At 56.5% G+C, this 26,152-nt stretch overlaps 8 protein-coding genes across 9 annotated transcripts in view; 6 read left to right on the top strand and 2 right to left on the bottom strand.

The window, feature by feature from the left end:
* Positions 1 to 185: 185 nt before the first annotated feature.
* On the bottom strand, positions 186 to 2,497 carry ACRALDRAFT_2025816 (uncharacterized protein; the record flags this gene model as incomplete). Its single annotated transcript, XM_071020349.1, has 3 exons — positions 186 to 2,128; positions 2,250 to 2,315; positions 2,380 to 2,497. The coding sequence occupies 3 exons, from the start codon at positions 2,495 to 2,497 to the stop codon at positions 186 to 188; spliced, it is 2,127 nt and encodes a 708-aa protein (XP_070877200.1).
* A 5,142-nt stretch (positions 2,498 to 7,639) lies between these two features.
* Positions 7,640 to 8,441, top strand: ACRALDRAFT_207371 (uncharacterized protein; the record flags this gene model as incomplete). The annotated part of the gene is made up of 6 exons (XM_071022229.1): positions 7,640 to 7,742; positions 7,773 to 7,798; positions 7,835 to 7,876; positions 7,911 to 7,960; positions 8,029 to 8,097; positions 8,165 to 8,441. 6 exons carry the CDS (start codon positions 7,640 to 7,642, stop codon positions 8,439 to 8,441), a joined length of 567 nt encoding a protein of 188 aa, XP_070877199.1.
* ACRALDRAFT_1040226 (uncharacterized protein) lies at positions 8,123 to 10,697 on the top strand. Its single transcript, XM_071015168.1, has 3 exons — positions 8,123 to 8,305; positions 8,366 to 9,843; positions 9,907 to 10,697. The coding sequence occupies exons 2-3, from the start codon at positions 8,522 to 8,524 to the stop codon at positions 10,199 to 10,201; spliced, it is 1,617 nt and encodes a 538-aa protein (XP_070877198.1). The 5' UTR covers positions 8,123 to 8,305; positions 8,366 to 8,521; the 3' UTR covers positions 10,202 to 10,697.
* A 203-nt stretch (positions 10,698 to 10,900) lies between these two features.
* Positions 10,901 to 13,313, top strand: ACRALDRAFT_1061398 (uncharacterized protein). Its single transcript, XM_071016422.1, has 4 exons — positions 10,901 to 11,173; positions 11,362 to 12,185; positions 12,302 to 12,492; positions 12,598 to 13,313. Exons 1-4 carry the CDS (start codon positions 11,122 to 11,124, stop codon positions 12,959 to 12,961), a joined length of 1,431 nt encoding a protein of 476 aa, XP_070877197.1. The 5' UTR covers positions 10,901 to 11,121; the 3' UTR covers positions 12,962 to 13,313.
* Positions 13,314 to 13,725: 412 nt separating this feature from the next.
* ACRALDRAFT_207368 (uncharacterized protein) lies at positions 13,726 to 14,181 on the top strand (the record flags this gene model as incomplete). The annotated part of the gene is made up of 3 exons (XM_071022228.1): positions 13,726 to 13,795; positions 13,875 to 13,953; positions 14,004 to 14,181. The coding sequence occupies 3 exons, from the start codon at positions 13,726 to 13,728 to the stop codon at positions 14,179 to 14,181; spliced, it is 327 nt and encodes a 108-aa protein (XP_070877196.1).
* Positions 14,182 to 15,990: 1,809 nt separating this feature from the next.
* On the top strand, positions 15,991 to 18,509 carry ACRALDRAFT_1061396 (uncharacterized protein; the record flags this gene model as incomplete). Its single annotated transcript, XM_071016421.1, has 1 exon — positions 15,991 to 18,509. A coding segment is annotated over exon 1 (2,228 nt), but the record flags the coding sequence as incomplete, so codon positions are not given.
* Positions 18,510 to 18,740: 231 nt separating this feature from the next.
* Positions 18,741 to 21,746, top strand: ACRALDRAFT_1080122 (uncharacterized protein; the record flags this gene model as incomplete). 2 transcript variants are annotated; one of them, XM_071018980.1, is made up of 6 exons in its annotated part: positions 18,741 to 18,924; positions 18,985 to 19,775; positions 20,346 to 20,602; positions 20,709 to 20,779; positions 20,839 to 20,954; positions 21,017 to 21,746. In XM_071018980.1, exons 1-6 carry the CDS (start codon positions 18,895 to 18,897, stop codon positions 21,744 to 21,746), a joined length of 1,995 nt encoding a protein of 664 aa, XP_070877193.1. In that variant the 5' UTR covers positions 18,741 to 18,894. The 2 variants fall into 2 exon arrangements, with proteins under 2 accessions (XP_070877193.1, XP_070877194.1); XM_071018981.1 differs by lacking the exons at positions 20,346 to 20,602; positions 20,709 to 20,779; positions 20,839 to 20,954; positions 21,017 to 21,746 and having other exon boundaries at positions 18,985 to 20,294.
* A 62-nt stretch (positions 21,747 to 21,808) lies between these two features.
* Positions 21,809 to 26,152, bottom strand: part of ACRALDRAFT_207366 (uncharacterized protein) — a gene marked incomplete at both ends in the record, with an annotated part of 10,135 nt that continues 5,791 nt past the window's right edge. The window contains 4 exons of the mRNA XM_071022227.1: positions 21,809 to 21,883; positions 21,925 to 22,202; positions 22,237 to 22,324; positions 22,377 to 26,150. Coding sequence (XP_070877192.1) covers positions 21,809 to 21,883; positions 21,925 to 22,202; positions 22,237 to 22,324; positions 22,377 to 26,150 — 4,215 coding nt within the window. The remainder of the gene's footprint in view (positions 21,884 to 21,924; positions 22,203 to 22,236; positions 22,325 to 22,376; positions 26,151 to 26,152) is intronic.

Here is a 26,152-nt window from a genome sequence, read left to right as displayed (position 1 = left end):
TCGCTCAGTGAAAGTATGGGCAGTGGCATAAGGGGGAAAAGTGTGAATAACAAAAGGGGCGAGTCGGCTTGTGTAATGGAGATGTCATAAATCATCCCTTGCAAGGGCAGCAGTGGCCCAGGGGAACCGGTTGGGACGGTCGCCGCATGTAAGTAACATTTCAAGCAAGTGCTTCGGCTTCACCTTCACATCATGCCCAGTCTCGTCATGCGCTTGTTCATCCGCGGCATGGGCGCCGAGTTGGGCCCAAGATGGGGAGCCAGGCTGGTCCCGGGAGCGACTCTCTGGCCCCTCGGCAGACCGACCGCTGGTCTAGGGCCGCCCATTCCCATACCAGGAGGTCCCCCTCCCCGACCACGGCCCATCGGCATCCCCATCCCCGGGTCCATGGGAGGGCGGGGCCCAGGCCGCCCGGGATACGGCCCATGATGCGGAGGGGGCAACCTGTTCATCGGCCGTCCGGGACCTTCCGGCCCAAAGCCGCCCCCGAACCCGTCCGCCATCCTCGGCTGTGGATGTGGCTGGTGCATACGCCTCCACGCATCCTTTTCGCAGAATGCTTTGCCATCGACGTCAAAGTATCCATTGGAGAGCGGGACACCGCAGTCGCCGCACCGGAAGCACCCGACGTGGTACTTGATCGTCTCCTCGTCCTCCAGGTACTGTCCCTCGATGCCGCGGCCGCAGCTCCCGCAGAGGCTGCCGTTCAGCTTGTGGTAATGGACTTCGCAGTACGGCTGGTCGTCGAGCACGTAGAATTCGGCCGACGAAAACGGCTCCCTGCACGTCGTGCACACGAAACACGCCTTGTGGTAGCGCCCCGTGAGCCGGCCGTCGGCTGATGAAATGCTCTTGCCCTTGATCCCCTCGCCACACCCCTTGCACGAGCCCCTCGCCGACTGCACGGCCGGATCATGACGGTGCTTGTCGTCGCCCGGGCGGCCCGGGGCTTTGGTCTGTAGAGGCGAAGGGTCCAGTGGTCGGGGTTTTTGTGTTGGGGAAGAAGAGGCAGGCTCGAGATCGGGAACCGTCGGAGAAACCGGGGAAGCGACGGGTGGCGGCCGGACGGCCGCGTTCGGGCTCCTGTCGAAAGGCCGCGCCAATGGTGGGGGAGGCGAGGCGTCATTTCGCGCGGGTCCCATATTCGACATGGAAGTCTCCAGGTCATTCATGAGTTGGTCAAAGTTGGTCGTGTCTGATGGCTTCCGTCGGCTCTGGGATTTTTGGGGGCTCGACTGGGAGCTGCTCTCGGAGCTGGACTGGCTCGGCCGGCTAAAGGTCGAGTAGCCCGACGAGGCCGAGTCGGACGGCGAATGGTACGGGTTTGCGCTGCCAAACTCGTCGGCCAGGTTGATGGACGGGCCGTCTCTGCCCGCTGTTACCGGTCGTAGCAGACTGGTCCGAGGAGGAGGCATCCGCGAAGTATCCGGGCGCTGTTGCAGCGATTCCGGTAGTGTCGTGGGCGCCGATGGCCTCCTCACGGGCGGTCCCATGCGATCGCTCGGGCGAGGGAAGGTGCCGGATCTGTTGGTGGCCAGGGGCCGGGGTTCGAATTCCTCCGCCGGTTGCGTGGGAGGCCCGAAGCCACCGTAGCCATTTCTCCTGGGCACCTTGGGCGGCGCGATTCCCGTATGGTTGTTTCCCAGGAAAGCAAATGCGCCGGCTATGGGCGGTGGCGACGCTGCCAATGGCTTGGCAGGCACAAACACATCCTTCGGGGATTCGCTCGCCTTGGGACTCATCTTGGGTGGCTCAACCTCAACTGTTATGTTATCACGCTGTGTCGACTCGTCTCTGGGTGCGAATGCATTTTGCGGCGGTGCCGGCACCGGCTTTGGTTCTATCTCGAACGGACCGGGAAGAATCGTGTTCAGTCTCTGATGGAGACTGTCCGGCGCTTTGTTGGGACTGCTCGCAACCGTGACGGGCGGAGTCTCTGAAATGCCGGGGCCGCCCAGACCCAACCCTTCATAACCACTTGGCCGTCTTCCTCCATGAGGCGATTGAGCACCATGGTCCGGCGCGATCTGAGGTGGGAAGTAGTCGTCCGATCTATAGGCCGCGGGAGTTCGTGGGGAAACGACCTGTGAACCGGTGGAGGTGCTCATGGGCGTCATTTGACCATGTCCTACAAAGGGGTGATCTTCGTTCGTAGTTAGCAACGCGTCAGGGGCACAATGGTCGGATACGGGAGGACTTGCTGGCAGCTTTTGTATCAACCGTCGGTGGTAGCATGCGGCCGGGTTTACTTTCGTTCGGGGAAAGGGAACGATCAGGCGGCGGCGAGCTGTCAGGTGCTGTTTCTGGTAGTGAAGCTAGGTAGGTATTTGGTCAGCAACGGCATACTAGAAGCGTTTGCAGGACCAATGGGTAGCGTACTGCTTGGTGTGTCGTCTGGCTGACAGATATGCTCCCCCATCATGGAGATCTCAACCTGGGCACCACAGGATGAGCATTTGATGGCAGGCATCAAGCTCGACTCCCTCTGGGAAGCCATATTGTGTATGTGTCGAAGTGTGTTGTCTCAATGCTGCCCGATTTTGGCCTGGGAGGCTGGCATTGGCAGGTTGCCTCTTGTTAGATTGAGATTGGCACTAAGCGTTCGAGAGAGATAATCTCTGTATATGTAGAGCGTAGATTGAAACCGCGTCTGGGTAAGGGACGATAGCTCTCGGGTCTCTCCCTGATAATTGTTTTTTTTTTTTGTCCTGCTCAATGCCTGTCTTTCGTGTTGGTAAGGTGGGTGGTTTTGTGTTTCTTTGACGCGTTGACGGACAAGGACGAAGAAGCAGGTTCAGGTTTGGTTGAAACAAACACACGCGGCGTCTGGGGTTCGGATGTTTATGCAGCCCCTTATTCGTCGCGTGGTCCTTCTTCTGGATTGGAAATGGGAAATGTCGGTGCCGACTTCAAAGCCAGGACCGGAGATCTGAGCAGAGACGATCGGAATGTCGCGCTTTGGTTCGGGATCCAGAAGTCGCGCTTTGCAAATAGAACAAGGATGGAAGAGGGGGGAAAAGGAAGGAAAGGAGAGAAGGTCTGTCTGTCCCGAGAGGAAGGACACCTGGACAATTGAGATATTCCAATGCACAAGAGGACGGCTGCTGTTACAGGTAACGTCTCGAATATTGCGGAGGCTATCAGGGATGTTCGTATGGGGAGAGCGACGGTCGAGGCTTGGCCGTGCCCTTGAACCTCCTGGCCATTGCGACCTTTACCCCTGACGACTTGTCCTCGTTTGTCGATATCAGCGACGTCCGGGTTGTGTTAGGGGGGCTTTAAGGTGGATTAAGGTCAGGGATGCACGGATACTAACTCTTTTGGGGGCAACATGGCCCCTTGGCTACTCCGTGAATGGACCTCGACCCCACTACCCATCTCTCGTAGTTTGCACAAGTAGGGGCTGGGACGATGTGATTCGAGCTGGTTTCTACGAAGTCGTTGTCATACGGACGGCTATAAGCGCTGGTTCTACGAGGCACTTGGTGACTGGGCGAGTGATGAGAGCACTCAGTGATGACAGTTGACAAGTTGAAACGACGACGAATGGGGAGGTCACAAGGTGAATCTGAGCTCCGTAGATGGGAAATGAGGTACGTCAGCGGCAGATGATGACGAGGGGACATGTCCATTGTCGTGGGAAATGAGATGACTTACATTACGAAGTATGAAATTGGGGACGAGGCAACGTACAACGTGACTGGAGGGACGATGGCCGGCTGTTGGCGGTGTGCTTGGGTCAACCAAGAATTCGACCAAGAACCGTCAAATTATGGAATTATCCATCAGCACCGCCAACGCAGGGTTCGGTCATTTAAGTTTGATTTTATTTTACTTTGGGAAGCAAGAAGAAGACAATGGAGAAGATGAAATCCCATGAAATACAGAATATCTGTACAACGTACGAAGTACTTTGAGTGATTTATTCGTTTCATCAATTCCAGATAAAGGCTCCAATGAAGAAACGGCATAAACCTGTTTCAGTAGGTACTAGCGCCATAATTCGGCAGATGCACTCCCAAAGTACCTCCAGGTATAACGTACCCAGGTACCTATACATACAACGTAGGTAAAGCCATATAGCATCGATGACCAGACAGAAATTACCGGTAGATATAGAAGCATTGCATAACGCGATATGAAAAGGAGGGCGTGGTGAGCCCACGGATACCTACTTACTACTTATATCTTCTGACGTTCCTTATTCGCATTCACAGCGATGCAGGAATATCACCAGACACCAGAAAGAATGGAATACGTACGCTGTACAACTACATACATACGAAGTACTCGCACGTGTACGTACGTCAACGCGTGGGAGAGGAACGCGTTTTGTCGCACTCGCACACGCTTTCAAAAGCCAAGAATTATTTCCCCCACCTCACCTAGCGGTAGCTCCACGCTAGGATGGAACCAGAGATGCCGACTTAGGTAACTCGGATAGATCGCTAGGTCCAACGTTTAGGTAATTACAACGTAGCGTCAGGTCTTGGTACGGCGCGGCATGCCACGATAAAGACGATGTCGTGCAATAAGTGAAGAATTATGTAAAACACACGAATACAAGTACTGAGTAGTGTTCTAAATTTGTTCTGAATCCAAATCGCGACTTGATTCAACCCGTTCCCAAACTGGAACAGGCGCTGCTGATAGACCACTGTCCAGTCTATTACATATACGATACAACGTACAACGTACATAAAAGGGTGTGTTCTTGGTTGACAAACAACTTCGTGGCACGACATGCCACCCCTTTTGCAATGCCAATTACCTACCCAAGTGACAATCGAGCCAGACAACGTACAACGTACAGCGTATCGAATCGGAGTTTAATTATCTCTCCCCGACCCAGCAGGGTTCTGCCTCCGGCCGACTGCTACTCGGACTCACAGGTGACGGATAGACAGTCGCCGTGACGATACTTATCTACTTTGTTCTTGGAGGGCCCCTTTCTAGTGTAAATGAGTTCTGCGGCGCTTTCTCAAGGTAGAATCCGGCAACGCGTTTTGACTACAACGTATATCTTACCTAATATATAACCTTGCCATAAGGAGAGGCGTCCAGTTTATGCCGGTTTTGAGTGCTATTTCGGAGTCCCAACAGGGCGACCCTATTCCAAAACAGCACAGACCATTACAGCCGAGGCGCCATGGACCCTGCACGACACTCGGCGGATTGGTCGAACCTATCAGGATTCATTTGGCGTAACTCGTAATTATGGGCCGATTCTCATCACCAGTCCACTCAAAGTGACGCTACGATCGAGATCAACAAATCGTCTCCACGGCATCCACTTTCCAAGCCAAGCTTTGTACGCTGCTTGGCGAGTACCTACCACATCGTAAATTACATACAACGTACGTTGTACTTTGTAATTATCCGCTTATAGTGCAGAACACTTTCACGCACTCCCAGTGGCTGCCTTGTTGATGAATCGCCCAGGGCATCCGGAGAATTTCCCCTTTGCACATGTAGTAGATCCGGCACTTCGAGTTGTGAGCTGCCTGTAGTTGCTCCCTGTATGTTGTAAACCAATCCGACCTCTTCACACGACGTGGTCCGCTGGCGATGTCTGGTCGGCGTCGCTTCACAAGACATCCACAACATCCGCAATGACCTTACGATGTACTCCTTGCGTTGTGTGTACGGGTTCTCTGTACTTTGCATCGTGCTGTTGAGCACATTTCTGTCACTTGTACGAAGTGCTCAGTAATTTTGTTTTTCGGCTGGCTGGTTTCCACAGAAACCCCCTTTCTCGACAGGGGCATGTGGATAGCGTCGAATAGGACGCGAGTTGGGATGCACCATGTTCCCAAACTGGATCCTGAAGCGGCCTATTGAAGCTCCCCATCACGAACTGCCACGCCCAGCTTTCTGCGGTAGGTATCACGGCCTGCGGCGCTGCATACAAATAACGGAGACTAGTGTAACGAATTTGTCACTCCGAGCCGGTGAAAGTTGAACAGAGCCAAAATCCCCAGAAGCGTGAAGGCGAAATTGCACAACGCATCAACCGGATCTGTGGATTCAGAAGCACTTTGTAACGGGAACGGAGCTTGGAAGCTCGGATCACAACGCGGCCGAGCTGCCGATCTCGCGAAAATGATTCCGAGTCCCGCTCCATCTGGGGTCGCGATCTGTGAGTCTATGATTCCTGGCGGGGCAGAGAAGGGTGTGTGGGCGATTTCTCAGAGTCGAATCGCTCAATACAATTGAGGAAAAATTATGCTGCCATGGAAGCACGGCGCAAAAGTCCTCGTCTGGACAAATTTGGGCGGATGTGTATCTCGGAAGGAAGGGTTGGACCGAGGAGTAAAAGTGTGAACTAGCAACGACATGGACGTCCTTAAATAGCGGCCACATACCGGTTGAACATTACCGTCGCAGCATCATCAATTGGAAAAATGAGCCGTCGCTTTGCTCGGCTGCCATAGAATATACAATTTGAAGCGATGGCATGGACCCAATGTGAGAAACTGTAGTGTGCTCCTTGTGCCCAACCCAGAGGGTCGCTCAAATGTATCGCAGGCGCAAAAACGGAAGGAACACGCGATCTTTCGGCCCCAATGGTTTAGTTGCTCAAGTGAATTTGCATATGGCCCGAGATCCAGTGGAGGTTTGGACCGATCTCGGTGGTCTAATGGTCTAATTGATGATCGATGTAATTAAAGACTTCCCACGCATTGCTTTGCAGTGCAGTCCGAACGGAAGCTCTGGCTTTCATCTGTACCACTCACTGATGTACGGCTTTCGGACTGGAGCCAGCGAACCGTAGTGTCGATCTCGAGATATTTCTAGCAGTGGGGGTTCGAAGAAAACTTTTCCGCCTAGACGTTGTCGTATGGCACGGCGACAGCACATTACACCATGTGTGTTGCGTGGGCAAAAGCAGCAAGTAGCAACGGACAGAAGTAATGCCAGGCGGAGATCGTATCCATTATACGCAGTATGTGCTGTAGGATGGCGCGGCCTCGGATCTCAGACTCGCAACACGAGAAGCAACTAACATATTTCTTCCTGTATCTGAATGTTCGTCTGCCGCGGGAGTTGGGCGTCGTTGCAGGTTCCGTGGTCCTCCGAGAGCTCCGCATTGAATGCCGCTAAGCAACCAATCAGCACTAAACCCTACACTTTCCGGTTATCCAAGTAAACTAGTACAACGTACAACGTAATTGCTGCAGGCTACACTGCCTTACTGTAAGCTGCAGCAACGTTGGCGCGTGGGCTTGCATCTTATTGCAGGTTTAGCGGGTGACACGGGCCCTGGGACGAAGTGACGATTGAAGTTTTAGTTACTGTCGGGTCTTGTGTCCGCGCCGCTGCAGTGTCTTTGCAGCGCATATGTGTACCTGTACACGGAACGTACAGGGCAGGCCTTATCGATAGGGCCACGCTATCGATAAAGGTGGTTCTGGTCGCATGACCCCTCTCCCCGGAACCTATCACGAAAGGAGGGGGAGGGGTAAAAGAGGGCAACAGAGGAGAAAAATGTTTGTCGTCAAGACGCAACTCCACCCCCATCTCGCCCATATCCATACACACGTTACCTATACGTTGTACGTATCCGCCATATCCGGGCCAAGGCTGCTCTATACGAAGTAGTATTCGATATTAACCGCTGTCAATCCCTTTATTCAGAATGAGGCGATACCTACTTATTTGGAAAGTCATCGAAGATTCCATAATTTTTGCTGGGCTCTCGTCCATTCATTCGTTCTCAATGCAGCCAAGAAGGGGTCATGGTTGAGCTGTCCGTGGTGTCCCCCTATCAGATGTCGGCTACGGGTTCTTCTTACGCGTGCGCTCCTTTTGCCATGACGGATGAAAACGGGAGGGTGGGGGCGGGGACCAGGATTGGGACTCGCTGCCAACAAGGGTGACATAACGAGACATAACCATTGAAGTCGAAGACTCCACACGACGAGCATCGTCGACTAATGTCATTGTTTTCTCACCGCCAGTGAGTAGCATTTGGCCCGCTAAAAAGGCCTTTCGACGTGGCATCGTTACAGCTAAATGTTGGTGTAGCCGACTAGCGCGAAGCCAACAACGGGACCATGGCTTGGAAAGGGAAGAAGACGATGACTATATGAACCAGTGCCCTCCCCCCCCTTCTGGCCGTGGTTCTCTTCCTTTTCTTTTCTCCATCATCGATCACACACAGTCAACAAACAACATTACACAGAAAAAAAAACGAGGATTCGTCCCGGCCCCATCCACATCTTCACTTTTGTCTAACAGACCGATCGCACCTTTCCGTCGCGATCACCCCCGTCGTCAAGACGTTCTCCAACCTTCTTAACTCGTACGTCGACCCTCATTCTCCCTTGCCTTTGCTCGCCCATGTGCTAACCTATCCCTCCAGGGTCCATCACCCGTTCGCAGGAGCCCGCCGTTCTACCGCCCCCGGAAGATCAGCGGACTCGGCCTTCGATCATTAAAGGCCCCCCTTTAGCGAACAACCAATAACAACTTTTTTTCAATCCCTCCTTATCATCGAACCGGCCCGCACCAGTCAATAATGGCTCCTCACGCTGAATCGGGCTCCCTGAACGGGAATGGACCCATCAACGGCACTACTGCCGCCGCCTCGGCTCCTCGTTCCGACATTTTCACCGTCAACTCGCCCAACGTCACCTACTCGGAGGCGGAGATTGTGTCCAAGTACACGTACCGCACCACCGATGTGAGCAAGGACGACAGCGGAAAGTATGTCGCGACGCCCAGGGAGGCCGTGTACGAGTTCAAGACGGACCGCAAGGTCCCCAAGCTCGGCATGATGCTTGTCGGCCTGGGTGGTAACAACGGTACCACCGTTACGGCCGGCATCATCGCCAACCGCCGCAAGCTCACGTGGGACACCCGCGAGGGCCCCCGCGAGGCCAACTACTACGGCTCGCTCATCATGGGCTCGACCGTCAAGCTCGGCACCGACGCCAAGACGCACCGGGAGGTCAACATTCCCTTCCACGACGTCCTGCCCATGGTCCACCCCAACGACATTGTCATTGGCGGCTGGGACATTAGCAAGATGAACCTGGCCGAGGCCATGGACCGCGCCGAGGTGCTCGAGCCCACGCTCAAGCAGCAGGTGAGCAAGGAGATGGCGGCCATGGTGCCCCTGCCCAGCATCTACTACCCCGACTTTATCGCGGCCAACCAGGAGGACCGCGCCGACAACGTCATCCCCGGCAACAAGGCGTCGTGGGACCACGTCGAGCACATCCGCAAGGACATCCGCGAGTTCAAGGAGAAGAACGGCCTGGACAAGGTCATCGTCCTGTGGACGGCCAACACGGAGCGCTACGCCGACATCATCCCCGGCGTCAACGACACGGCCGACAACCTGCTCAAGGCGATCAAGGAGGGCCACGAGGAGGTTTCGCCTTCGACAGTCTTCTCGGTGGCCTGCACGCTCGAGGGCGTCGTGTTCATCAACGGGTCGCCGCAGAACACGTTTGTGCCGGGCGCCATCCAGCTGGCCGAGAAGCACGGCGCGTTCCTGGGCGGCGACGACTTCAAGTCGGGCCAGACCAAGATGAAGTCGGCGCTGGTGGACTTTTTGATCAACGCCGGCATCAAGCTCACGTCCATCTCGAGCTACAACCACCTCGGCAACAACGACGGCAAGAACCTGAGCTCGCAGAGGCAGTTCCGGTCCAAGGAGATCTCCAAGGCCAACGTGGTCGACGACATGGTCGCCGCCAACACGGTGCTGTACAAGGAGGGCGAGAACCCGGACCACTGCGTCGTCATCAAGTACATGCCCGCCGTCGGCGACTACAAGCGTGCGCTGGATGAGTACTATGCCGAGATTTTCATGGGTGGCCACCAGACCATTTCGTACGTTTTTTTTTCTAGTCACTCCTCTTAAATTGTTGTTTCTCCCCGCTGACAAACCTGTAGCATCTTCAACGTGTGCGAGGACTCCCTCCTGGCGTCGCCGCTCATCATCGACCTCGTCGTCATTGCCGAGTTGATGACGCGCATCCAGTGGCGCACCCAGGGCGACAGCGACTTTAAGAGCTTCCACAGCGTGCTCAGCGTGCTCAGCTACATGCTCAAGGCCCCCCTGACGCCCCCCGGAACCCCCATTGTCAACGCCCTCGGCAAGCAGCGGTCTGCCCTGATCAACATCTTCCGGGCTTGCGTCGGTCTCGACCCCGAGAACGACATGACCCTCGAGCACAAGCTGATCTAAGTGTCGCCCTTACCAATGCCATGACAAGTCTTGGGTGCTCAGGAAATTGGAAACACCTTGGACGGGAATTTCAAGCCACGGTCTTTATCGACGATATATAGTCTGCTACATGTTGCAGATATCAATATACTCAGTCCTTACCGGGCGCTTCTCGTACGAACTTGGTCTGCCCACTCGAATTCGTCCGTCGCGACACTGAGGCGTGTTGATATGTTGTGTGTCGTCATACTTGGGGCCACAGAGCGTTGTGACTTGTAAAGTAAATACGAAGACTATCCCAACCGTAGATGTATGTATCCGTATCGCCTTGCTTTCCAAGTACGGATGATGCTGCAAGACGGAGAGAAATAGGTAACCGTGCGGCCAATACAATACACGTACTGTGCGCAGAAAGTCGGGCACGTGCTACAGATCGATCGTGCCCCACAGCTAAGCGTCGGAAGGGGAAAACCAGGGGCCCGTCCCCCTGAAGCATTGACCACCAGTGTCGATTAAGCTCAACTGTTATTACGTACGTCGTAAATCCGTCCCAAAAAAAGGCAAGAGAACGTACTTCGTATTTAGTATGTAAAAGCTGAAGTCAAGGGGAGCGATGTGACGATGTGAGACAGTACGGGACGGGGAGAGGGGATTGGTCTCTTGAGTTTTTCATTTCGTTCCTTCACCTTTGATCCTCTATCTCTTTTCCTTTGGCGGTTTCTCGACTTTGATTGCGTTGCCGGAGATCAATGTCTGTGATAGGACCAAGAGGCGATCCATTCCACCCTTGACTCTCTGTCTTGCCCTGCGCCTTTGCTGGGACCTTCCCTGGGCCTTCTCTTTCTAGTCCCCTCCATCTCTTTCCTCGAATCGCGTTTTCTTTCGAGGACAACCCCTCTGCGTCCTCATCCTCCTTTGCACGTCGCCGGACTACAGCTACGATGCGGCTCTCTGCGCTGACAAGGGCCCTTGGGGTGACATTGGCTGCTTTTGGTACGTGCACCCAACTACTATGACCAGGTCGATCGAACGTGTTAGGGCTATTTATTCTCTGTCAAGCGACTCCAACTGCCAGAACTCTATGAGGTCAGAAAAAAGAAAGAAAGAATGGAAGAGAAAAGAAAAAAGAAACGAACCATGGGCACTTCAGTAGCTAACAACACCCTGCGTCTTCGCTACAGCCACCTTCCTCCCCCTCCCCGTCCTCGCCCAGAGCAACGGCAACAACAACGATAATGACCACGGCCAATCCACCTTTGTCACCAACGACGGCCTCCTCGCCTTCGCCATGACCGCGCCAGACTCCGCCGGCCGAGGCCTCTACTTCTCACTGCGCGTACACGCGAGCCGGGCCTGGGGCGCCGTGGGCCTCGGCAAGGAAGACATGGCCGGGTCGCTCATCTTCCTGGTCCACCTGAACGCCGCCGGCGACGGCGTCACCTTCTCCCCGCGGCTGGGCCGGGGCCACTACGAGCCCGAGCACTTCGCGGCGCTCGAGTACGACGTGCTCAACGGCACGGGCGTCGAGGGCGACTACATGACCTTCAACGCGCGCTGCAGGGACCACTGCCGCTCGTGGCCCGGCGGGTCCCTCGACGTCTTCGACCCGGACCAGAAGGCCATCTACGCCCTCGGCGGGCCACGCGCACCCGTGCGCAGCGACCGCCCGGATGCACCGCTGGGTATCCACCGCGACGTGGGCGTTTTCCACATCGACCTGCGCCGCACGAACGACGAGGCCGAGGTGGCGACTCGGCTGGACGACGACTCGGTGACGCGAGGTGCGACGCTTATTCGGTCTGGGAAGGCGGGGCGACGCCACTTGCAGTCTACGTTCCATGCCGTGTTCATGATCCTGGCCTTCTTGGGACTTCTCCCTGTCGGTGTCGTTCTGATTCATGTCGGGGGTTGGGTGCGATGGCACGCCTTTAACCAGGTCTTGGCGTTTATTTTGGTCGCCGTCGGCTTCGGGCTGGGCGTCTCGAATAGCCTGCTCTACCAGCGGGTGAGTAGTCGAAGGAAAAGAAAAGAAAGAAAGCCGCATGTTGTGTCAAGAAGGCGAACGAGGCGGGTGAAGGGAATGGGGAGCTCTTGCTGACTTGTTTCGCTGCAACGTCGTAGGCGCGCAGTTTTAGAGATCCGCATCAGGTCATCGGCCTCGTCGTCTTTGGCCTCTTTCTCATCCAGCTCGGCCTCGGGTTCACCCACCATATGCGGTTCAAGAAGAACAATGGTCGACCTACCAAATTGGCGCTCCCGCATCTGATGCTTGGTCACGCTCTCATTAGCTTGGGTATCTCTAATGCATTCCTGTAAGTTTTTTTTTTTTTAGTATTTTTTTTCCCGTCCCTTCCCACCGCCCGGGCCCCCCGGCTCCCTCGCAACATTATCATCATCGACTGACCGCCACCTCACAGCGGTTTCCCGTTTGCCTTGAAGCGGCATTACAACTACGTCCTCCTCGGCCTCACCATCCTCGTCATTACCGTCGTCTTCGGCCTCATGTTCTTCAAGAGGTGGCTCCAACGCCGGAATAATGGCGGCCACGCCATGCTCTCCCAGCGGTGGCGTGCCCAACCCGGTGCCAACGTGGCGCCTCGCGCGGGCTGGGGATCTTCGGAACCCCCGGCACCGTCTCCTCCCCAGGCCTTCGGGTACCAGCCGGCAGACCAGTCTTCACCTCAGATCAGGCTATCGGACATGCCTTCTCGGTCTTCCCGGAGAGAGAGCGGGTCCAGAGACGATCTGGGGCCGGTGCAAACACCAAAGGACATGCTGTAACGGAAGGTTCGGACGGAGGGTAGATGGACTTATCTGATTGTTTTCAAATCCAAAGACCTGAACTTGGGAAAACCTGGTTGCCTGTACCTTTACTGTTTCACGTTTGGCGTTGGGGTTGGCCTGGTTATACGTTTTGGTTCCAGGGACGGGAAGCCGGGATTTTCTACGACTCAGGATAGAGGTCGTGGGAGTCGTGAGCTGTAACCTTTATGTCTCATTGATTCGTCGGTCTCTCACCTTTGTCGGCTTGGGGCGTCCATGGAAATCGATGGGCTAGGGGAACAGAACAGCCTTTGACAGTTAGATGGATATATCCTAAGGGCACGGCAATTGCAATTGATTCATTATTCGCTCATCATGGGGTGTGGCGATGTAAGGCGCAGAGTAATGCGAGTGAAGCCCTCGGAGGCTGTCAGCGCCATAGGTAACTTTTACTCCTGTGCATCCCTTGTCTCTCGTCATCTGTCATGGCGGTCACACCTCGAGACCTGAGAATCTAGATGGGTTCATGATGGTCTAGCGTATGTTCTTAGACTATTCAACTATTAGCCATCCCGCCATCCACCGTTCAACCGTCTGCGGTGTCCTTAAGACTTTCTTCGGCCAACTATGTCCCGTCACACTCCTTTGTATGAGCATGGCGCCGGGGACGAGCCATGAGCACAATTCGGCTTGGGAGGGTGATGCCATGGCCGCACGGGGAGCTTCTTGACCAGCCATAGAAAGACTGGTAGAGCATCTTGCATCGCATCCCTGTGGTTGGAATGTTGTGCAAGAGGGTGCTTGTATTTTCAGCCAGAATATCAAACGGGACGCGTGAGCACAAGGCAAACAGTTCAGTAGATAATGATGCCTCTATCTACTCCATACGGTGTAAACTGTGCAGCGTAAACTGTGCAGTGCAAACTGACAGAATGGAGCTATGACGCCATGGTGAACCCGGCTGTCAGCACCTGCCTTAAGCTGCCATGGCGCTGTATTCTCTGCCGCGTGTTAATTGGCTCCTTTAATTGGATTGGTCCCCACATCGGAACACGCCCAGCGCGTCCTTACGCTCCCCGACGCGTATCCCGACAAGGGACGCGACTCCCAACCTCCACCACCACCACTATGAGAACCCATCCACTTTCTGCATCATAACTTCCAACCCTTTCTATTTGGACCTCAACCAGTACTCAACTTACCTACGTTACGACCTACCATTCTTTACTCTGAGATGACCTACTTCCTCTAATACTACACAATCGCCCAAATTGTTCGACCGCTCCATGGCTGCCACGCGGTCCCCATCGCCTATGGGCGGCAGCAACAGTCCCGGCCTGGATCTGCTCCTCTCCCCCCGGTCCCGGATGGAGGCACGCCTTGCCGCCATTGACACGAGCTCCGATGAAGATGATTCCCTTTCAACATACCAAAAACCCAAAGAGCCAACAGCGACGGCTCAATCTACGACTGTCGATTCAGATGAATCTGACGGAGATGTTCGACCCAGAGGACGCCTTGCTGCTCAGATGCAAACTGGCTTTGCGAGGCGAGAGGTCCATGACAATAACGACGAAGATGAAGATGACCAAGACATCGTCTCAGCGGCACCGCGCCGCCTCAAGCGGAAAACCACACCCCGTGCCCCCACGCCTCCCCCCCGAAGCCCCTCTGCCGGGTCAAGCCCGGGTCTCTTCGTGACCAGTCACCCATCACCCTCTCCAGAACAAGAACGACAACAAGACAATACTTCAGGCTCCGACTCGGACGAGCTGCCAAGCCTAACGAAGAACCCCCGCTTCCAGGCCCTGCTGGAACGCAAGCGCAAGGAGAGGCTCGCCAAGGAGGCCGAGGAGCAACGCAAGCGGGAAGAGAGGATGGCGCGCCTGGCAGAGCTGGGCGAATTGGACGACCCCGACGGCGAAGAAGGAAATGCGTCGAGCATCACCGACGACGAGGGCGGTCGGAAACTCACGCAGGAAGTTCGGCCCCCGCGTACGGCCGGCAAGAAGGCCATTGAGGAGATGCATCGAGAATCCCAGCGCATGGCCCGGAACATGCAGCTCACCCACGAGGCAAAGACAAGAAAAAAGATCACCAAAGCGAGCCTCTTTGAGCGCTTCAAGTTCAAGACGGCTGATCCCGCCGAGACTAAGGATGCCAGCTCCAGTCGTCCTACCTCGCCTGCATCGCCACACCATACCGACGCCGAGATGAAGGATGACGAGACGCCCCCGAGTTCGCCCCCACATGCCGAGAAGCTCGCGACACCCAAGCGCACGACAGAAAACACCGTGGTAGTATTGCCCATGCCTTCCGAAGCGGGAGACGACGCGGACGAGTTCCCAACCTTCGAGGCTGTCATTGACGCGGCGGCCGGGAAAGCGGACAAGGGCAAGGGCCTGGCCGTCGACGGAACCTCGGATACTGAGGCCGCAGTCACGGATGCCAAGGCCAAACCCAGGAGACGAGTTCGCGTCAGGCTCCCCGCCAATTCAGCCGACATGATCAACTTTGCATCCGATGACGAACTGGAAATCACCAAGACGAGGAGAAACAAAATCGACGCCATATTCGACCGCGTGCCCGAGCACAAGGACGAGCAAGGCAACGCGTTACACACCCTGCGCATCCTCGCCCAGGTCAAGTCCCCCCGAAAGGAGACGCGGAAGAAAGACCAAAAACCCTCCATGACGCCCGGCGAGATGCAGTTCATGCTCTACCAGCGGGCGAGACAGCAGGCCAAGGAGGAGCGGGAGCGCCGCATGGAGATGCTCAAGGCCAAGGGCATCGTGGTCCAGACGGAGGAGGAACGCGAGAAGGAGATGCAGGATGTCGATGACATGGTCGCCAGGGCGCGCCGCGAGGCGGAGGAACTCATGCAACGCGAACAAGAGGCCGCCAAGGAGGAGAGGCGGCGGAAGATTAAGAGTGGGGAGCTCGATCCCCTCGCTTGGGACGATAGCGACGACGAGGAATACGAAGGGTCCGACGAGGGACAGGATGAGGAGGATGTTGCTGATGGCGACCATGAGATCGAGCTCTCCGGTTCGGAAGACGAAGACGACGCCGCAGCCATGGACGGATCGGACGCGGAAAGCCCAGAAAACGCGTCGATCGAGTCAGACCGCGACGATGTCGACGTAGAAGAGAAGGAACGGCCTTCGTTCGACGCCACCGAAACGCAACAGCCGGATTCTGACGAGGAGCAAATCGTTCTCCCTACCAAGAATATCCGTCGACCCAAGAAAAATGTCCAAATCGTCTCGGACGACGAGGAAGATGCGGATGGCCAGGACGTGATTGTTGAGGCAACGCCGAAGCCCAAGACGACGGCCCAAGTATCACCCGCGCCACCAAAAACCGACTCTCCCGCCATGCCGACTTCTGTTCTCCGCTCGGCAAAGAAGACGTTCATTCCCGGGCTGCCTGTGGTGGGCCCCGCTGGGCTCGGGCTGACCCAGATCTTTGCGGGCACGATGGATGACGGCAGCCAAGATCAACATGAACAACCTGGGACCGCGTCGCTGGGGTTGCCCATGCCCTCCCCGACTTGCGGTTTCCACCACTTCGACGTCAGCCAGGACGACGAAACCCAGGCCGGCGACGAGATGATCCTCGACAGCCAGGGCGGCGCGGATACCCAGAAGGCGGAGACGCAAGCCGACGGGCGGGAAACGCAGGGCGTGCAGCTGCGGTTCACGCAATCCCAGATGCACGGCTTCGACAGTCTTTTACGACAAGAAATCGATGACATGCCGACACAAATGACCATCGAACCGACCCAGGACGTGGGCTTGCAAGAGTACACGCCTCTTCGGGAGCGATTCATTGACGCCCCGGCATCGACGGCGCAGACTGTCACCACAAGTGAGCGGCTGCTGGAAACCGAGGACGAGGCGGAGGTTCGAGATTCGCCCCTTGTACGCCGCGGTAGACGCCGACTCCGACGCAAATTGGAGGCATCCGACGAGGAGCCCCAATCGACAGCCTTCGGAATCATGAAGACGGCAGCAAAGGAGAAGAGGCAGAAGGAGTTTCTCGACAAGAAGAAGAGCAAGGCCAGGGATATGTTTGAGGAACAGGCCGAGGAGTCCGAGGACGAATATGCTGGGCTGGGTGGTGCCGATGGCGAAGACAGCAGCGGAGATGAGGATTCGGCATCGGTCAAGGATATGATTGACGACGAGGCCGGCAAGGACGACGACGAGCGCAAGAATGCCGCACTGTACGCGGACCGCGAACGGGCGCGCGACGAGCAAATGGTGGACAAGCTCTTCCGCGACATTACCACGGGCATGCTCCGTCGCAAGCGAGGGGCCGACTACGACCTCTCGGACTCTGACGATGGCGGCGAGGCGCGTCGGCGTCTGAAGCGGCGCCAGTTTTCCAAGATGCAAAAGGCGCTCTTCGCGGACGAGCGGATCAAGAAGATGGCCGAGAAGCCGGGGAACCAGGCATTCTTACGGACCATCGAGGACCGGGATAACGAGGTGATGGATTTCCTCGACATTGGGCCCGAACCCATGGACGTGGACGCGGATACCTCCCAGGCCACTTCCTCGTCGTCGTCTCAGGAACAGCGGGTGCCGGACAGCCAGCCGCAAGACGAGAACCGGGCACCCCTGGGGACGGCGGGGAATGGTTCGTTTGCCAACCCCCGGCGGACCAAGGGCGGGAAGAAGAAGCCGTCCAACATTGGGGAGATCCGCGAGTCTCTGTCCAGCCTCCTCGAGGAGCCGGAGGGCTCGATCATCCCGGCCACCGAGGTCGGATCGGACAGCGAGGCGGAGGATGACGACGAGACGTTGCGTCGGACGGCTGGCGCGGCGGCATCCGGCGGCGACAAGGAGAACACGAGCCCCGTGGGACGGAACAGGCGGCGGACGACGGCGGCGGTCATCGACCGCATGACGCTCAAGCGCGAGTCGTCATCCAACGTCTCCACGCATTCCCGCAGCGCATTTGCCAGGCCGACAGCCGGGGGGCCCGGGGCCTCAGGGTTCAAGGTACCCGCGCTGCTGCGGCGGGCGACGACGAATTCCATCTCTCTTCCGGGCGGGAGCGGCTCGGGTGCTGGTGCTAGTGTTACGACTACGGCCCGTGGCAGCGGGGGCGGATTCGGTGACGACGGCGTGGTTAAGAAGGGGGTGGGCAGGAGATCGGGCATCAGCGCGCTCGCGCGGGAGACGGAGCGGCGGGCGGCTATGGCGCAGGGGGAGAAGAGGAGGGAGGCGAAGAAGTGGAAGGGGGCGGAGATGCGGGGGAAGGCGTTTGGCGGGTTGATGGGGGCTGGGAAGTTTGAGTAATGGTCTCTTGTGCGAGTCTTGTTTTTACAGACTCTTTCTTTAGGGCGCAGATGTTTTACTGTCTAGGTTGTATGGCGTTGGAGGGTTTCGGTATAGGAGGCGTTTCCTCGGACAAGGAGGGTATTCTGTCTATTAGGCCGGTGGGACGGTGATAAAGGAGTAAGTCTTGATTAATCGGAACGGGATCCTATTTCAGTGACACAAAATCTCGGACCAGGACGTCGATGTGGTCGCGATGGTGATGGTGGTGATGGTGGGATGAAGGCCAGGGGGGAAGATATGCAGTTATGGGGAGACTGTCACATGTATGCCCCTATACCTGAATGTCTCAATACATGAATACGGGTACGAAATCCTGTGCCGTATTCGTGCTATATTTTCATTTTATCCGTTATATGAATCGATCGAATTGTATATTTCACGAGGCGCGTCGGAATGTCCCCAATATCATTTGCCTGCAAGCAACGCCCTTGGTCCGGGTCCTCCACCCCACAGAAAGCTATCACCGATCGCGACATTGGCGATGAAAACCCCCGTCGAATTGAGAGGTTTCAAAGACAGTCGTCCCGAAGCAAGCTGAGACCGACACCCACCTTTTCGACTTTCGAAAAGGGGACGAACGATGCTGCCTGACGGTATATCATGACGCAAGGCGCACATCCTCCTCCTTCGGTATGGAACGAATTGCTCGCAGTGTAGTCAACACTCTACTAACCAATATTCCGGGCGCAGACACCGACCCCGCGCCGATTCCTCCTCTCCAAACGCGGTCCCGCTTCTTCCGTTTCTTCCTCGCAGCAGCAGCAGCAGCAGCAGCAGGACCAAGAAGCCACGCCGGCACCCCGGCAGTTTCAAGTGGCCCCATGGGGCGGCAGCAATAGTCAGCGGTTCCAGACCACCCCGCGGTTCGCTCCCCCGTCATCCTCGGCCAACACGCCCCCCGGTCCCCGCTCGTCCACGCCGGCCGGGCTGACGTTGCTGGGGTTCGGCTTCCCAGGGACGCAACGACGGCAGCGGGATGATCCGATCCGGGATGATGGGTCGGAGGATGGGGGGGACTTGTCGCCTTTATGGAGAGCGCGTGATGCGCCGTCTGTGGCGCGGTGGGATTCGATTGAGGTTGATTCCACTTCTTCTATTTCCACCATGTCGGTCCAGGACCAGGACGAAGGAGTGACGAGTGATATGGCTACGGAACTGAAGGGGCCGACGCCCAAGAGGAGGAGGGTTGAGGTTTCTTCCGAGGATGAAGAAGAAGAAGAAGAAGAAGAGGAAGACGAAGAAGAAGGGGATGGAGAGAGTATGAGTGAGAGTATGAGTGTCGAAGAAGAACCCCCCGGTGATAGCAACGAAGAAGAATTGTCGGATGCGCTGCCCGAGTCACCTCTGGGACAGGCGTGCGAGAACGGCATACAACAACCCACGTTCCGACCGGCGCCGCGCTTCAAGTTGTCGGAATCCGACCAGACAGCGCGACTGGAGGGCCTCCCGGAGGCTTTCTCGCCGCAGAGGCGCGGGGCGAGGTACGTCCCCGGGGGACTGGCGGCCGGGATGCAGTCATGGCTTGCGGAGGTCAGGGACTGGGGAGACGACGACGGCTGGGCGGCCAACACAGACACAGACACAAACGCAAAGACGGCGGCGCGAGTGGTAGTCGACGAGGTGCGGGACGGGAGACGGATGTACTTGGTTCGGGGACGTAGAGTGGCTGGATACAAAAGTGCCGACGGCGGCGGCGAGCTGTCGATGAGGCTGCTACTGGCCGGGGAGGGAAAGCTGACGGGGCTGGCGAGGAGGGCGGCGGTTCGGGTGGGGAGTGTTTTGGTGGTTTCGCAGCCTACCTGGGAGGTGATGCTGGAGGATCAGGGGCAGTGGACGGTTGCGTGTGATTGGGTTGTCGTTGAGGATGCCGGGACGTGATGCTGGCTATCTAATGATTGATAGTGAAGTTAGTTGGCGACAGCTGTTGACAGCCGCCAGTAGTAGAACTGCGATACAGACGCGACTGAAATTGACGACTTGGATCTTCATCAACTCACTCCCTTACCATCTTCTTGCCCGTGAGCCATGTCTCGACTTTTTCTATCGTCAAGTGCAAGGCCTTTGATCTTCAAACCGCCCTTGGCTTTCTTCTCCCCGAGAGCTGCGTTTTCATCGATCAACACATGTTCACGACAAGACAACTCGGATCCTCTCCGAATCCTCTTCTGCGGCTCAGATGAGTTCAGTATCGCCGCCCTCGAGGCGCTGCACCGGGAACATGTCAGCAATCACTCGCTCGTAGAGTCCATCAATGTCGTGGTGAGACCTGGAAAGCCGACGGGCCGTGGCATGAAGTCCATCCGCGAAGGTAGGTAGAATACATATATTGGCTATTATCTTTCTCTTCACAGAGCCTCTCTTCTATCTTATATCCATTCTCATCTATTTCAACGTCTCACTCACTCTCTTTCTAGTTCCCTTGAAATCCACGGCTCAACAACTGGGACTTCCTGTCCATGAACTCAATACATTTACCGGATGGACTGTCCGTCTCCTTCATTCCCTCTCTTATGATATGGAAGAACGTTACCAACTCGCCTACAGCCGTCCTTTGATATCAACCTCATCGTCGCCGTATCCTTTGGTCTTCTCGTCCCACCACGTCTTCTCCATCTGGCCAAATACGGCGGTCTGAATCTGCACCCTTCACTCCTCCCAGAGTACGTCCGCGGCCCCTATCTACAGTCTTCACGTCCAGCTAACCCACGGCGACAACCTCTAGTCTTCGCGGCCCAGCACCTCTCCATCACACTCTCCTCCAGAACCGCCAATACACAGGCGTAACCCTCCAGACGCTCCACGAATCCAAATTCGACCACGGGATCATCCTCGACCAGACCCCAAGTCCGGGGATCCCCGTCCCGCCCGATGCTGACCTACCAACCCTCCACAATCTCGTCACCCCCCCGGCGGCCGAGATGCTCATCCAAGGTCTTCGTCGTGGTCTTTACGTTCCTCCCTTGCAACCCGTCCAAAGAAACCAAGCCGACGGCGAGGAGTGCAAGCATGCGCCCAAACTGACCAAGGACGACCGTCGCGTGCGCTGGCGCGACTGGGTCGCAGACGACTTTGTCCGGCGATGGCGCGTCCTCGGCCCGCTCTGGGGTCAAGTGCGCGTTCCTTCTTCCTCTTCCTCTGACGGTCCAAAGAGCGTCAGTAAACGGCTCATTCTCGAGGACGTGGAAGCCGTCCCTTTGACCGAGGTGGACAAGAAAGAATCCTCCACCACAAGGCTCGTCACCTGGGTGGAAGGAAACGGGAAGGACGGAATGCCGGATTCGGTTTCTCACGTAGTCTATTTTGATTCCGGGGCTGGTGATGGGAGCGTACTGATGATCCCCCCACGGGGAGGCGATGCGTACTTGCGCGTGGCCAAGATCAAGGCCGAGGGCGACAAGAGTAAACCTGCGGCCCGGGTTCTTTTGCCGTTGTCGGACGAAGGGCCTGCATAGGGTCTGCATAGGGTGCTATGCAAGGCTCAGGGGCAGAGAGGAAATACGGAAAACAAACTAATTCAATAATACATCCAATATACTGTATGCGATACACCGCAGTCAAACAAGTCAAGGATTCGGTGGCCAATGCCTTTCTTGGTTCAGTGGAAAGAGATCTACTTATACAAAATCTTACAAGTTCCCCGAGATTCAGTCCTGATTCCTGTTTTCCAATCCTACAAGTCCTATCCAGTGTGGCCCAGCCTGTAATACGAAGGGCAATGGAGGGCTGGGGGTAAGCAGAGAGGCAAAAAGAGAGAGGTATACCAGCCCAGGCCCAGCCTCCCAGCAGTCCATTCTCGGTATCACATGGTGAGGGTCGACGCGAGAACGAACCCCTTGTGCTCCCGTCGTAGGGGAGAATCAGAAAGGAAACAGAGGTAAAAAGAGCAGAGGTGCAGGCGATAAATATGCCTGTTGAGTGGGATCATCGGTTGACTCGCCGGACAAAGGGGGCTTGTTCCTCTCAGTCTGGGCATATTGCCAGTCTTGCGTTTCGTTTCGTTTCGTTTCGTTTCGTTTCGTTTTTGTTCATGCTGACAATCGTTTACATTTCTCGTCTTCGTCTGCCGACTCTGCTGCTCAAACGTCCAACTCGTCCAAAAACTCGTGATATTCCTGTGAGTGAAGCAGCCTGCGCACCTCCTGGCGGTCGATGTGAGACACAATCCGCTTCTTCGGGAGGTTTCCACCCTCGTTACCACCGGCGGACAGAAGAGGACGGCGCGCGGTGGTATCAGGACCTGGAACAGCCGGCTTGCCGCAGGGTTGGCCCGCATGAATCCGATCACCATGTCTGGCACGACCTGACGTGTTGCCGAATAACAGTCTCCTCTCATGCTCATCACGGCGCTGCACGTCAATGGGGACCCTGTCAGAGTTGGAAGCAACGTAGAGCGGATACCCGAGACGGTGCTCGAGAACCTCCACCTCCATGGTATGCGCCGTCACAAAGTGGTAAATGTTGACCGTCCGAGTCTGGCCGGCCCGTTTGGCACGCCCGATCGCCTGCCGGTGGTAGGCGTAGTAGCTCTCCGTGTCTGTATGGAGCGGCGACGCGAACATGACGTGGTTGACCTCGGGCAAGTTGGTGCCGGCCGACTCGGAAGTGAGGATGCTCTGGATCAGGATCTTGGTCGTCGCCGTCGTCTTGTCCTCGTCTTGCTTCTTGAACCTCTCAATCACGCCCCCGTCTAGCGGGGAACCCGTCGTCATGTAGACATCCAACCCGGCGCCCTGGAGCGCCTCGAAGAGCTGCAACTTGAGAGATTCGAATCCCACAAAGATGAGCGCATTCTCCCCTTGCTTGACGACATCTCTCTGGATTGTCTCCATGATCTTTCGGACCTTTGCGCTCGGTCCTCTCAACGAAATCATCTCGTCCATGTCCATGCTCTCCGTGATGATCTCGTCGGTACGGACCAGACTATCCCCATCCATGGAGCCACACGATGGCGCCGCACACTTCTTGGCCGCACCAGCAGCAGAAGCGGCAGTGACAGAGACAGCTTCGCACAACCTGTATGCACAAGCGCACGCGTGACAAAGGATATGCCCGCAGGCCATGAAGAGATGGACCCGGTCGAGGGGTACCTCGGCCGTAATCTCCCCCTTGCACTCGTCGCAGTCGATCCTCCTGGCATCAGGCGTTCCCCTGCTGAGCAACTCGATGATTCGCATGACCACCCGCAGGTTGCGGTAGCTCTGGACAAACTTTCGTATACCCTCGCCGACGTTCTGGACCGACATTTGGAAGTGGTTGATGACTTGGTCTTGCTGGACACCCCGTTCGATGATCTCCCTGCCGCTCTTGGGACGCGAGGGATACAGCCGGCTGCCAAACATAAAGTCCTTGGCTCTCGTCTTGTCTGCCCAGTACGCTGTGATGCGCGCCTTGTTCTTCAGCCCGACATGGTCGGCCACCTCGTCGTTGTTGGCGTTCCGGTGCTGCTTTACGATCCCCGTCTTGAGAAGATTCTTTACCGCAGCCGCAAGGTCTTCTTCTTCGGATCCGTCCTTCCCCTGAACTGGGCTTGGGTCCTTGTTGTTGTAGCACTCGTCAAACTGGGTCAAGACCGCCTTCAGGTAGCCCAGCTCCGCCCGAGGCATGGTAGCAAGGTCCTCTTGCGTGAGGTCCCACCAGTCGAGAGGCGTGTGAATCCCTCTGCCGCCATACCAGGGAGACCACTGCTCGGAATCCCAAAAGTCTCTTTCACCCTCACCCGCCTCCGCGCGAGGCCCCGTTTTCGGCGCAACCACGTCAAAGAGGACGGCCCTGATCTGGTTATCGCCCAGTTTTTCTGCAGGCATCCGCGCCGTCTTGATCTCCTGCAGCATATCGTTCCAGTGATCGATATACGTCTCCCGTTTGGCATTCTGAGTCGGCGTGAGACGAATTTCGGGATTCTCGGCATCCCGCAAGGCCATGGTGAGCAGGTACATGGTCATGTCGAACTGACTCTTGAGCATCTTCTTGTAGCGAGTAATCTCCCTCTCGTAAACGCTCCATACGCTCTGGGTGATCAAGTCGACCGCGTTCCCGCCGTCCGAGATGTCGAGGCCCATGTTCTGCAAGCTCTCGGCAAACGGAGCCAGGTTAAGCGATGCCTGAGCCAACAGCGCCTGGATCGTATTCCTCCACGTCGTTCGCAGGTTCTCGCGAGCCCGGTTGTGTCTCTGAGAAGAGGACAAGTCGGCTCCCGCAAGCAACGATGCCATGATGGGCTTCACTTCATCGGGCACTTCCTCGGTGTCCCAGTTCGAGTCGCGCAGCCGGCGGTGGAACTGGTAGTACACGACTGCGCTGATGGGATCCATGTAGCACACGATGGCCTGTTCCGTCGTTTGGATATGCGACGTGTCCGTCTCTTGCTGGCGCACTTTCTCCTCGAGAAAACGGCAAGCGTGTTGGTGACGTTCGAGGGCAAATTGCGCCGTCTTGGGCACGCCGTATGACCGAAGCGACTCCGATTTCGTCAGGTAGTCGGGTCGAGGCCCTTTCGTGATGGCAGGGAACCACGACGGAACGGACGGTTCGTACCGAGCGATGTGGATGTTGATCAGCTCTCCCATGGCACACACCTGAGCCAGGTTCGCCACAGGCGGCGTGCCAGAGAGAATCCACTTGGAACCGGCCACGGCGTTCTTGACAAAGGCAAAAACAAACTTGTTCTCGTACGAAAACTCGTCCATGACCACGCGTTCAAAGGTGTATAGCTGGAGAAACTTGCCCGTCTCGTAAGCGCAGCGAACCTCCTCGGTCGACACGTTCCAAGGCAACTTTCGATGGCGTTCCGACGAATCATCTTCTTCCTCTTTCTTCGGGCCACTGCCGGTCGTGTTTTGCAAAGGGAAACTCTCCATTGTCGTTTTCTGCGCCTTCCTACTCGAATCGGGAACCCTCTTCTTCTGCGCCTGCTGAAGCTCCTTGTCTCGCAGCTGCTGTAGCTCGCGGATCTCGTCGGCCGCCTCGACGTACCCATCCTCCTCCCACGTCTGGCGATGCAGTCTGAGAAGATCCAAACAATCGCGATACCACTCGCCAAACACACGCTCGGGTAGATCCCTAACGTTCGATTCGCGCTCGCCAACCAGGGCCGCCAGCTTTCGCAAGCTCTTGAGGTCCTCGATCACCGAGCTGCTCACAATCACAATATCGGCTTTCTCGAGGTTTGCTTTTAGAACCTTTGTCGCGGATTGGATCGTCAGGATCTTCCACCCCGAGCCGAGAAACTTCTTCGCTTCCAGCTCCCACTGTCGGACAATCTGAGGAGGGCAGATGATGAGCGAGGCTTTGAGGTGCTGGTGGCCATGTTGAGTCCAGCTGAGCCGTTCCTCCACACTACCGTGGGGGTTCTTCATCCTTTGATAGTCGATCAAGCCGAGGGTGACCACCGTCTTTCCGTAGCCAACATCATGCGCAAGGACGCCACCTCGGGCGCGATTCGTGACCTCTGCATGAGCTCGCATGCGGATGGTGTCCGAGATGAGGTACTCTGCCGACTCGCTTTCAATGAAACACGTGGCGGGGCTTTCCTGGCGCACCATCCAGAGAACGGCCTTTTCCTGATCGGGTCTCAGTCTCATATTGTTCCTCGCGAATGAAGGCGGGAGGATGTGTTGCTCCTCGGCAAAGTCGGAACGGCCACTGGGCGAACCTGCCAACAAATGGTGGCGGAACGGAGCCAGGTTCTTCAAGCTCGGATCAACGAAGCCAAACTCGACGCGGAAGCCCATTCGCTGCGTCTTGTCACGCCTGGGAGCCTTCGCCTTCTCCGCGCCATGTGTGGGCAGATGCTGCCACGCTTCGTGGGCGAGGGCCGTGGGATTGACAAGGAACTTCATCAAAAGCTCGGGGTCCACCA

Source organism: Sodiomyces alcalophilus (assembly GCF_042370955.1).
Source record: "Sodiomyces alcalophilus JCM 7366 unplaced genomic scaffold ACRALscaffold_2, whole genome shotgun sequence".
In the NCBI taxonomy this organism is placed as follows: Eukaryota; Fungi; Ascomycota; class Sordariomycetes; order Glomerellales; family Plectosphaerellaceae; genus Sodiomyces; species Sodiomyces alcalophilus.
The sequence above is the reverse complement of the archived record's forward strand: the minus strand, read 5'-3'. Positions and strand labels throughout refer to the sequence as shown.

Bases quoted from the DNA above. Each gene is read 5' to 3' on its own strand.
- ACRALDRAFT_1040226 (XM_071015168.1), top strand. From the start codon at position 8,522: ATGGCTCCTCACGCTGAATCGGGCTCCCTGAACGGGAATGGACCCATC. The intron at 9,844-9,906 runs GTACGTTTTTTT...ACAAACCTGTAG, and splicing joins GGTGGCCACCAGACCATTTC to CATCTTCAACGTGTGCGAGG.
- ACRALDRAFT_1061398 (XM_071016422.1), top strand. From the start codon at position 11,122: ATGCGGCTCTCTGCGCTGACAAGGGCCCTTGGGGTGACATTGGCTGCT. The intron at 12,186-12,301 runs GTGAGTAGTCGA...GCAACGTCGTAG, and splicing joins ATAGCCTGCTCTACCAGCGG to GCGCGCAGTTTTAGAGATCC. The intron at 12,493-12,597 runs GTAAGTTTTTTT...GCCACCTCACAG, and splicing joins GGTATCTCTAATGCATTCCT to CGGTTTCCCGTTTGCCTTGA.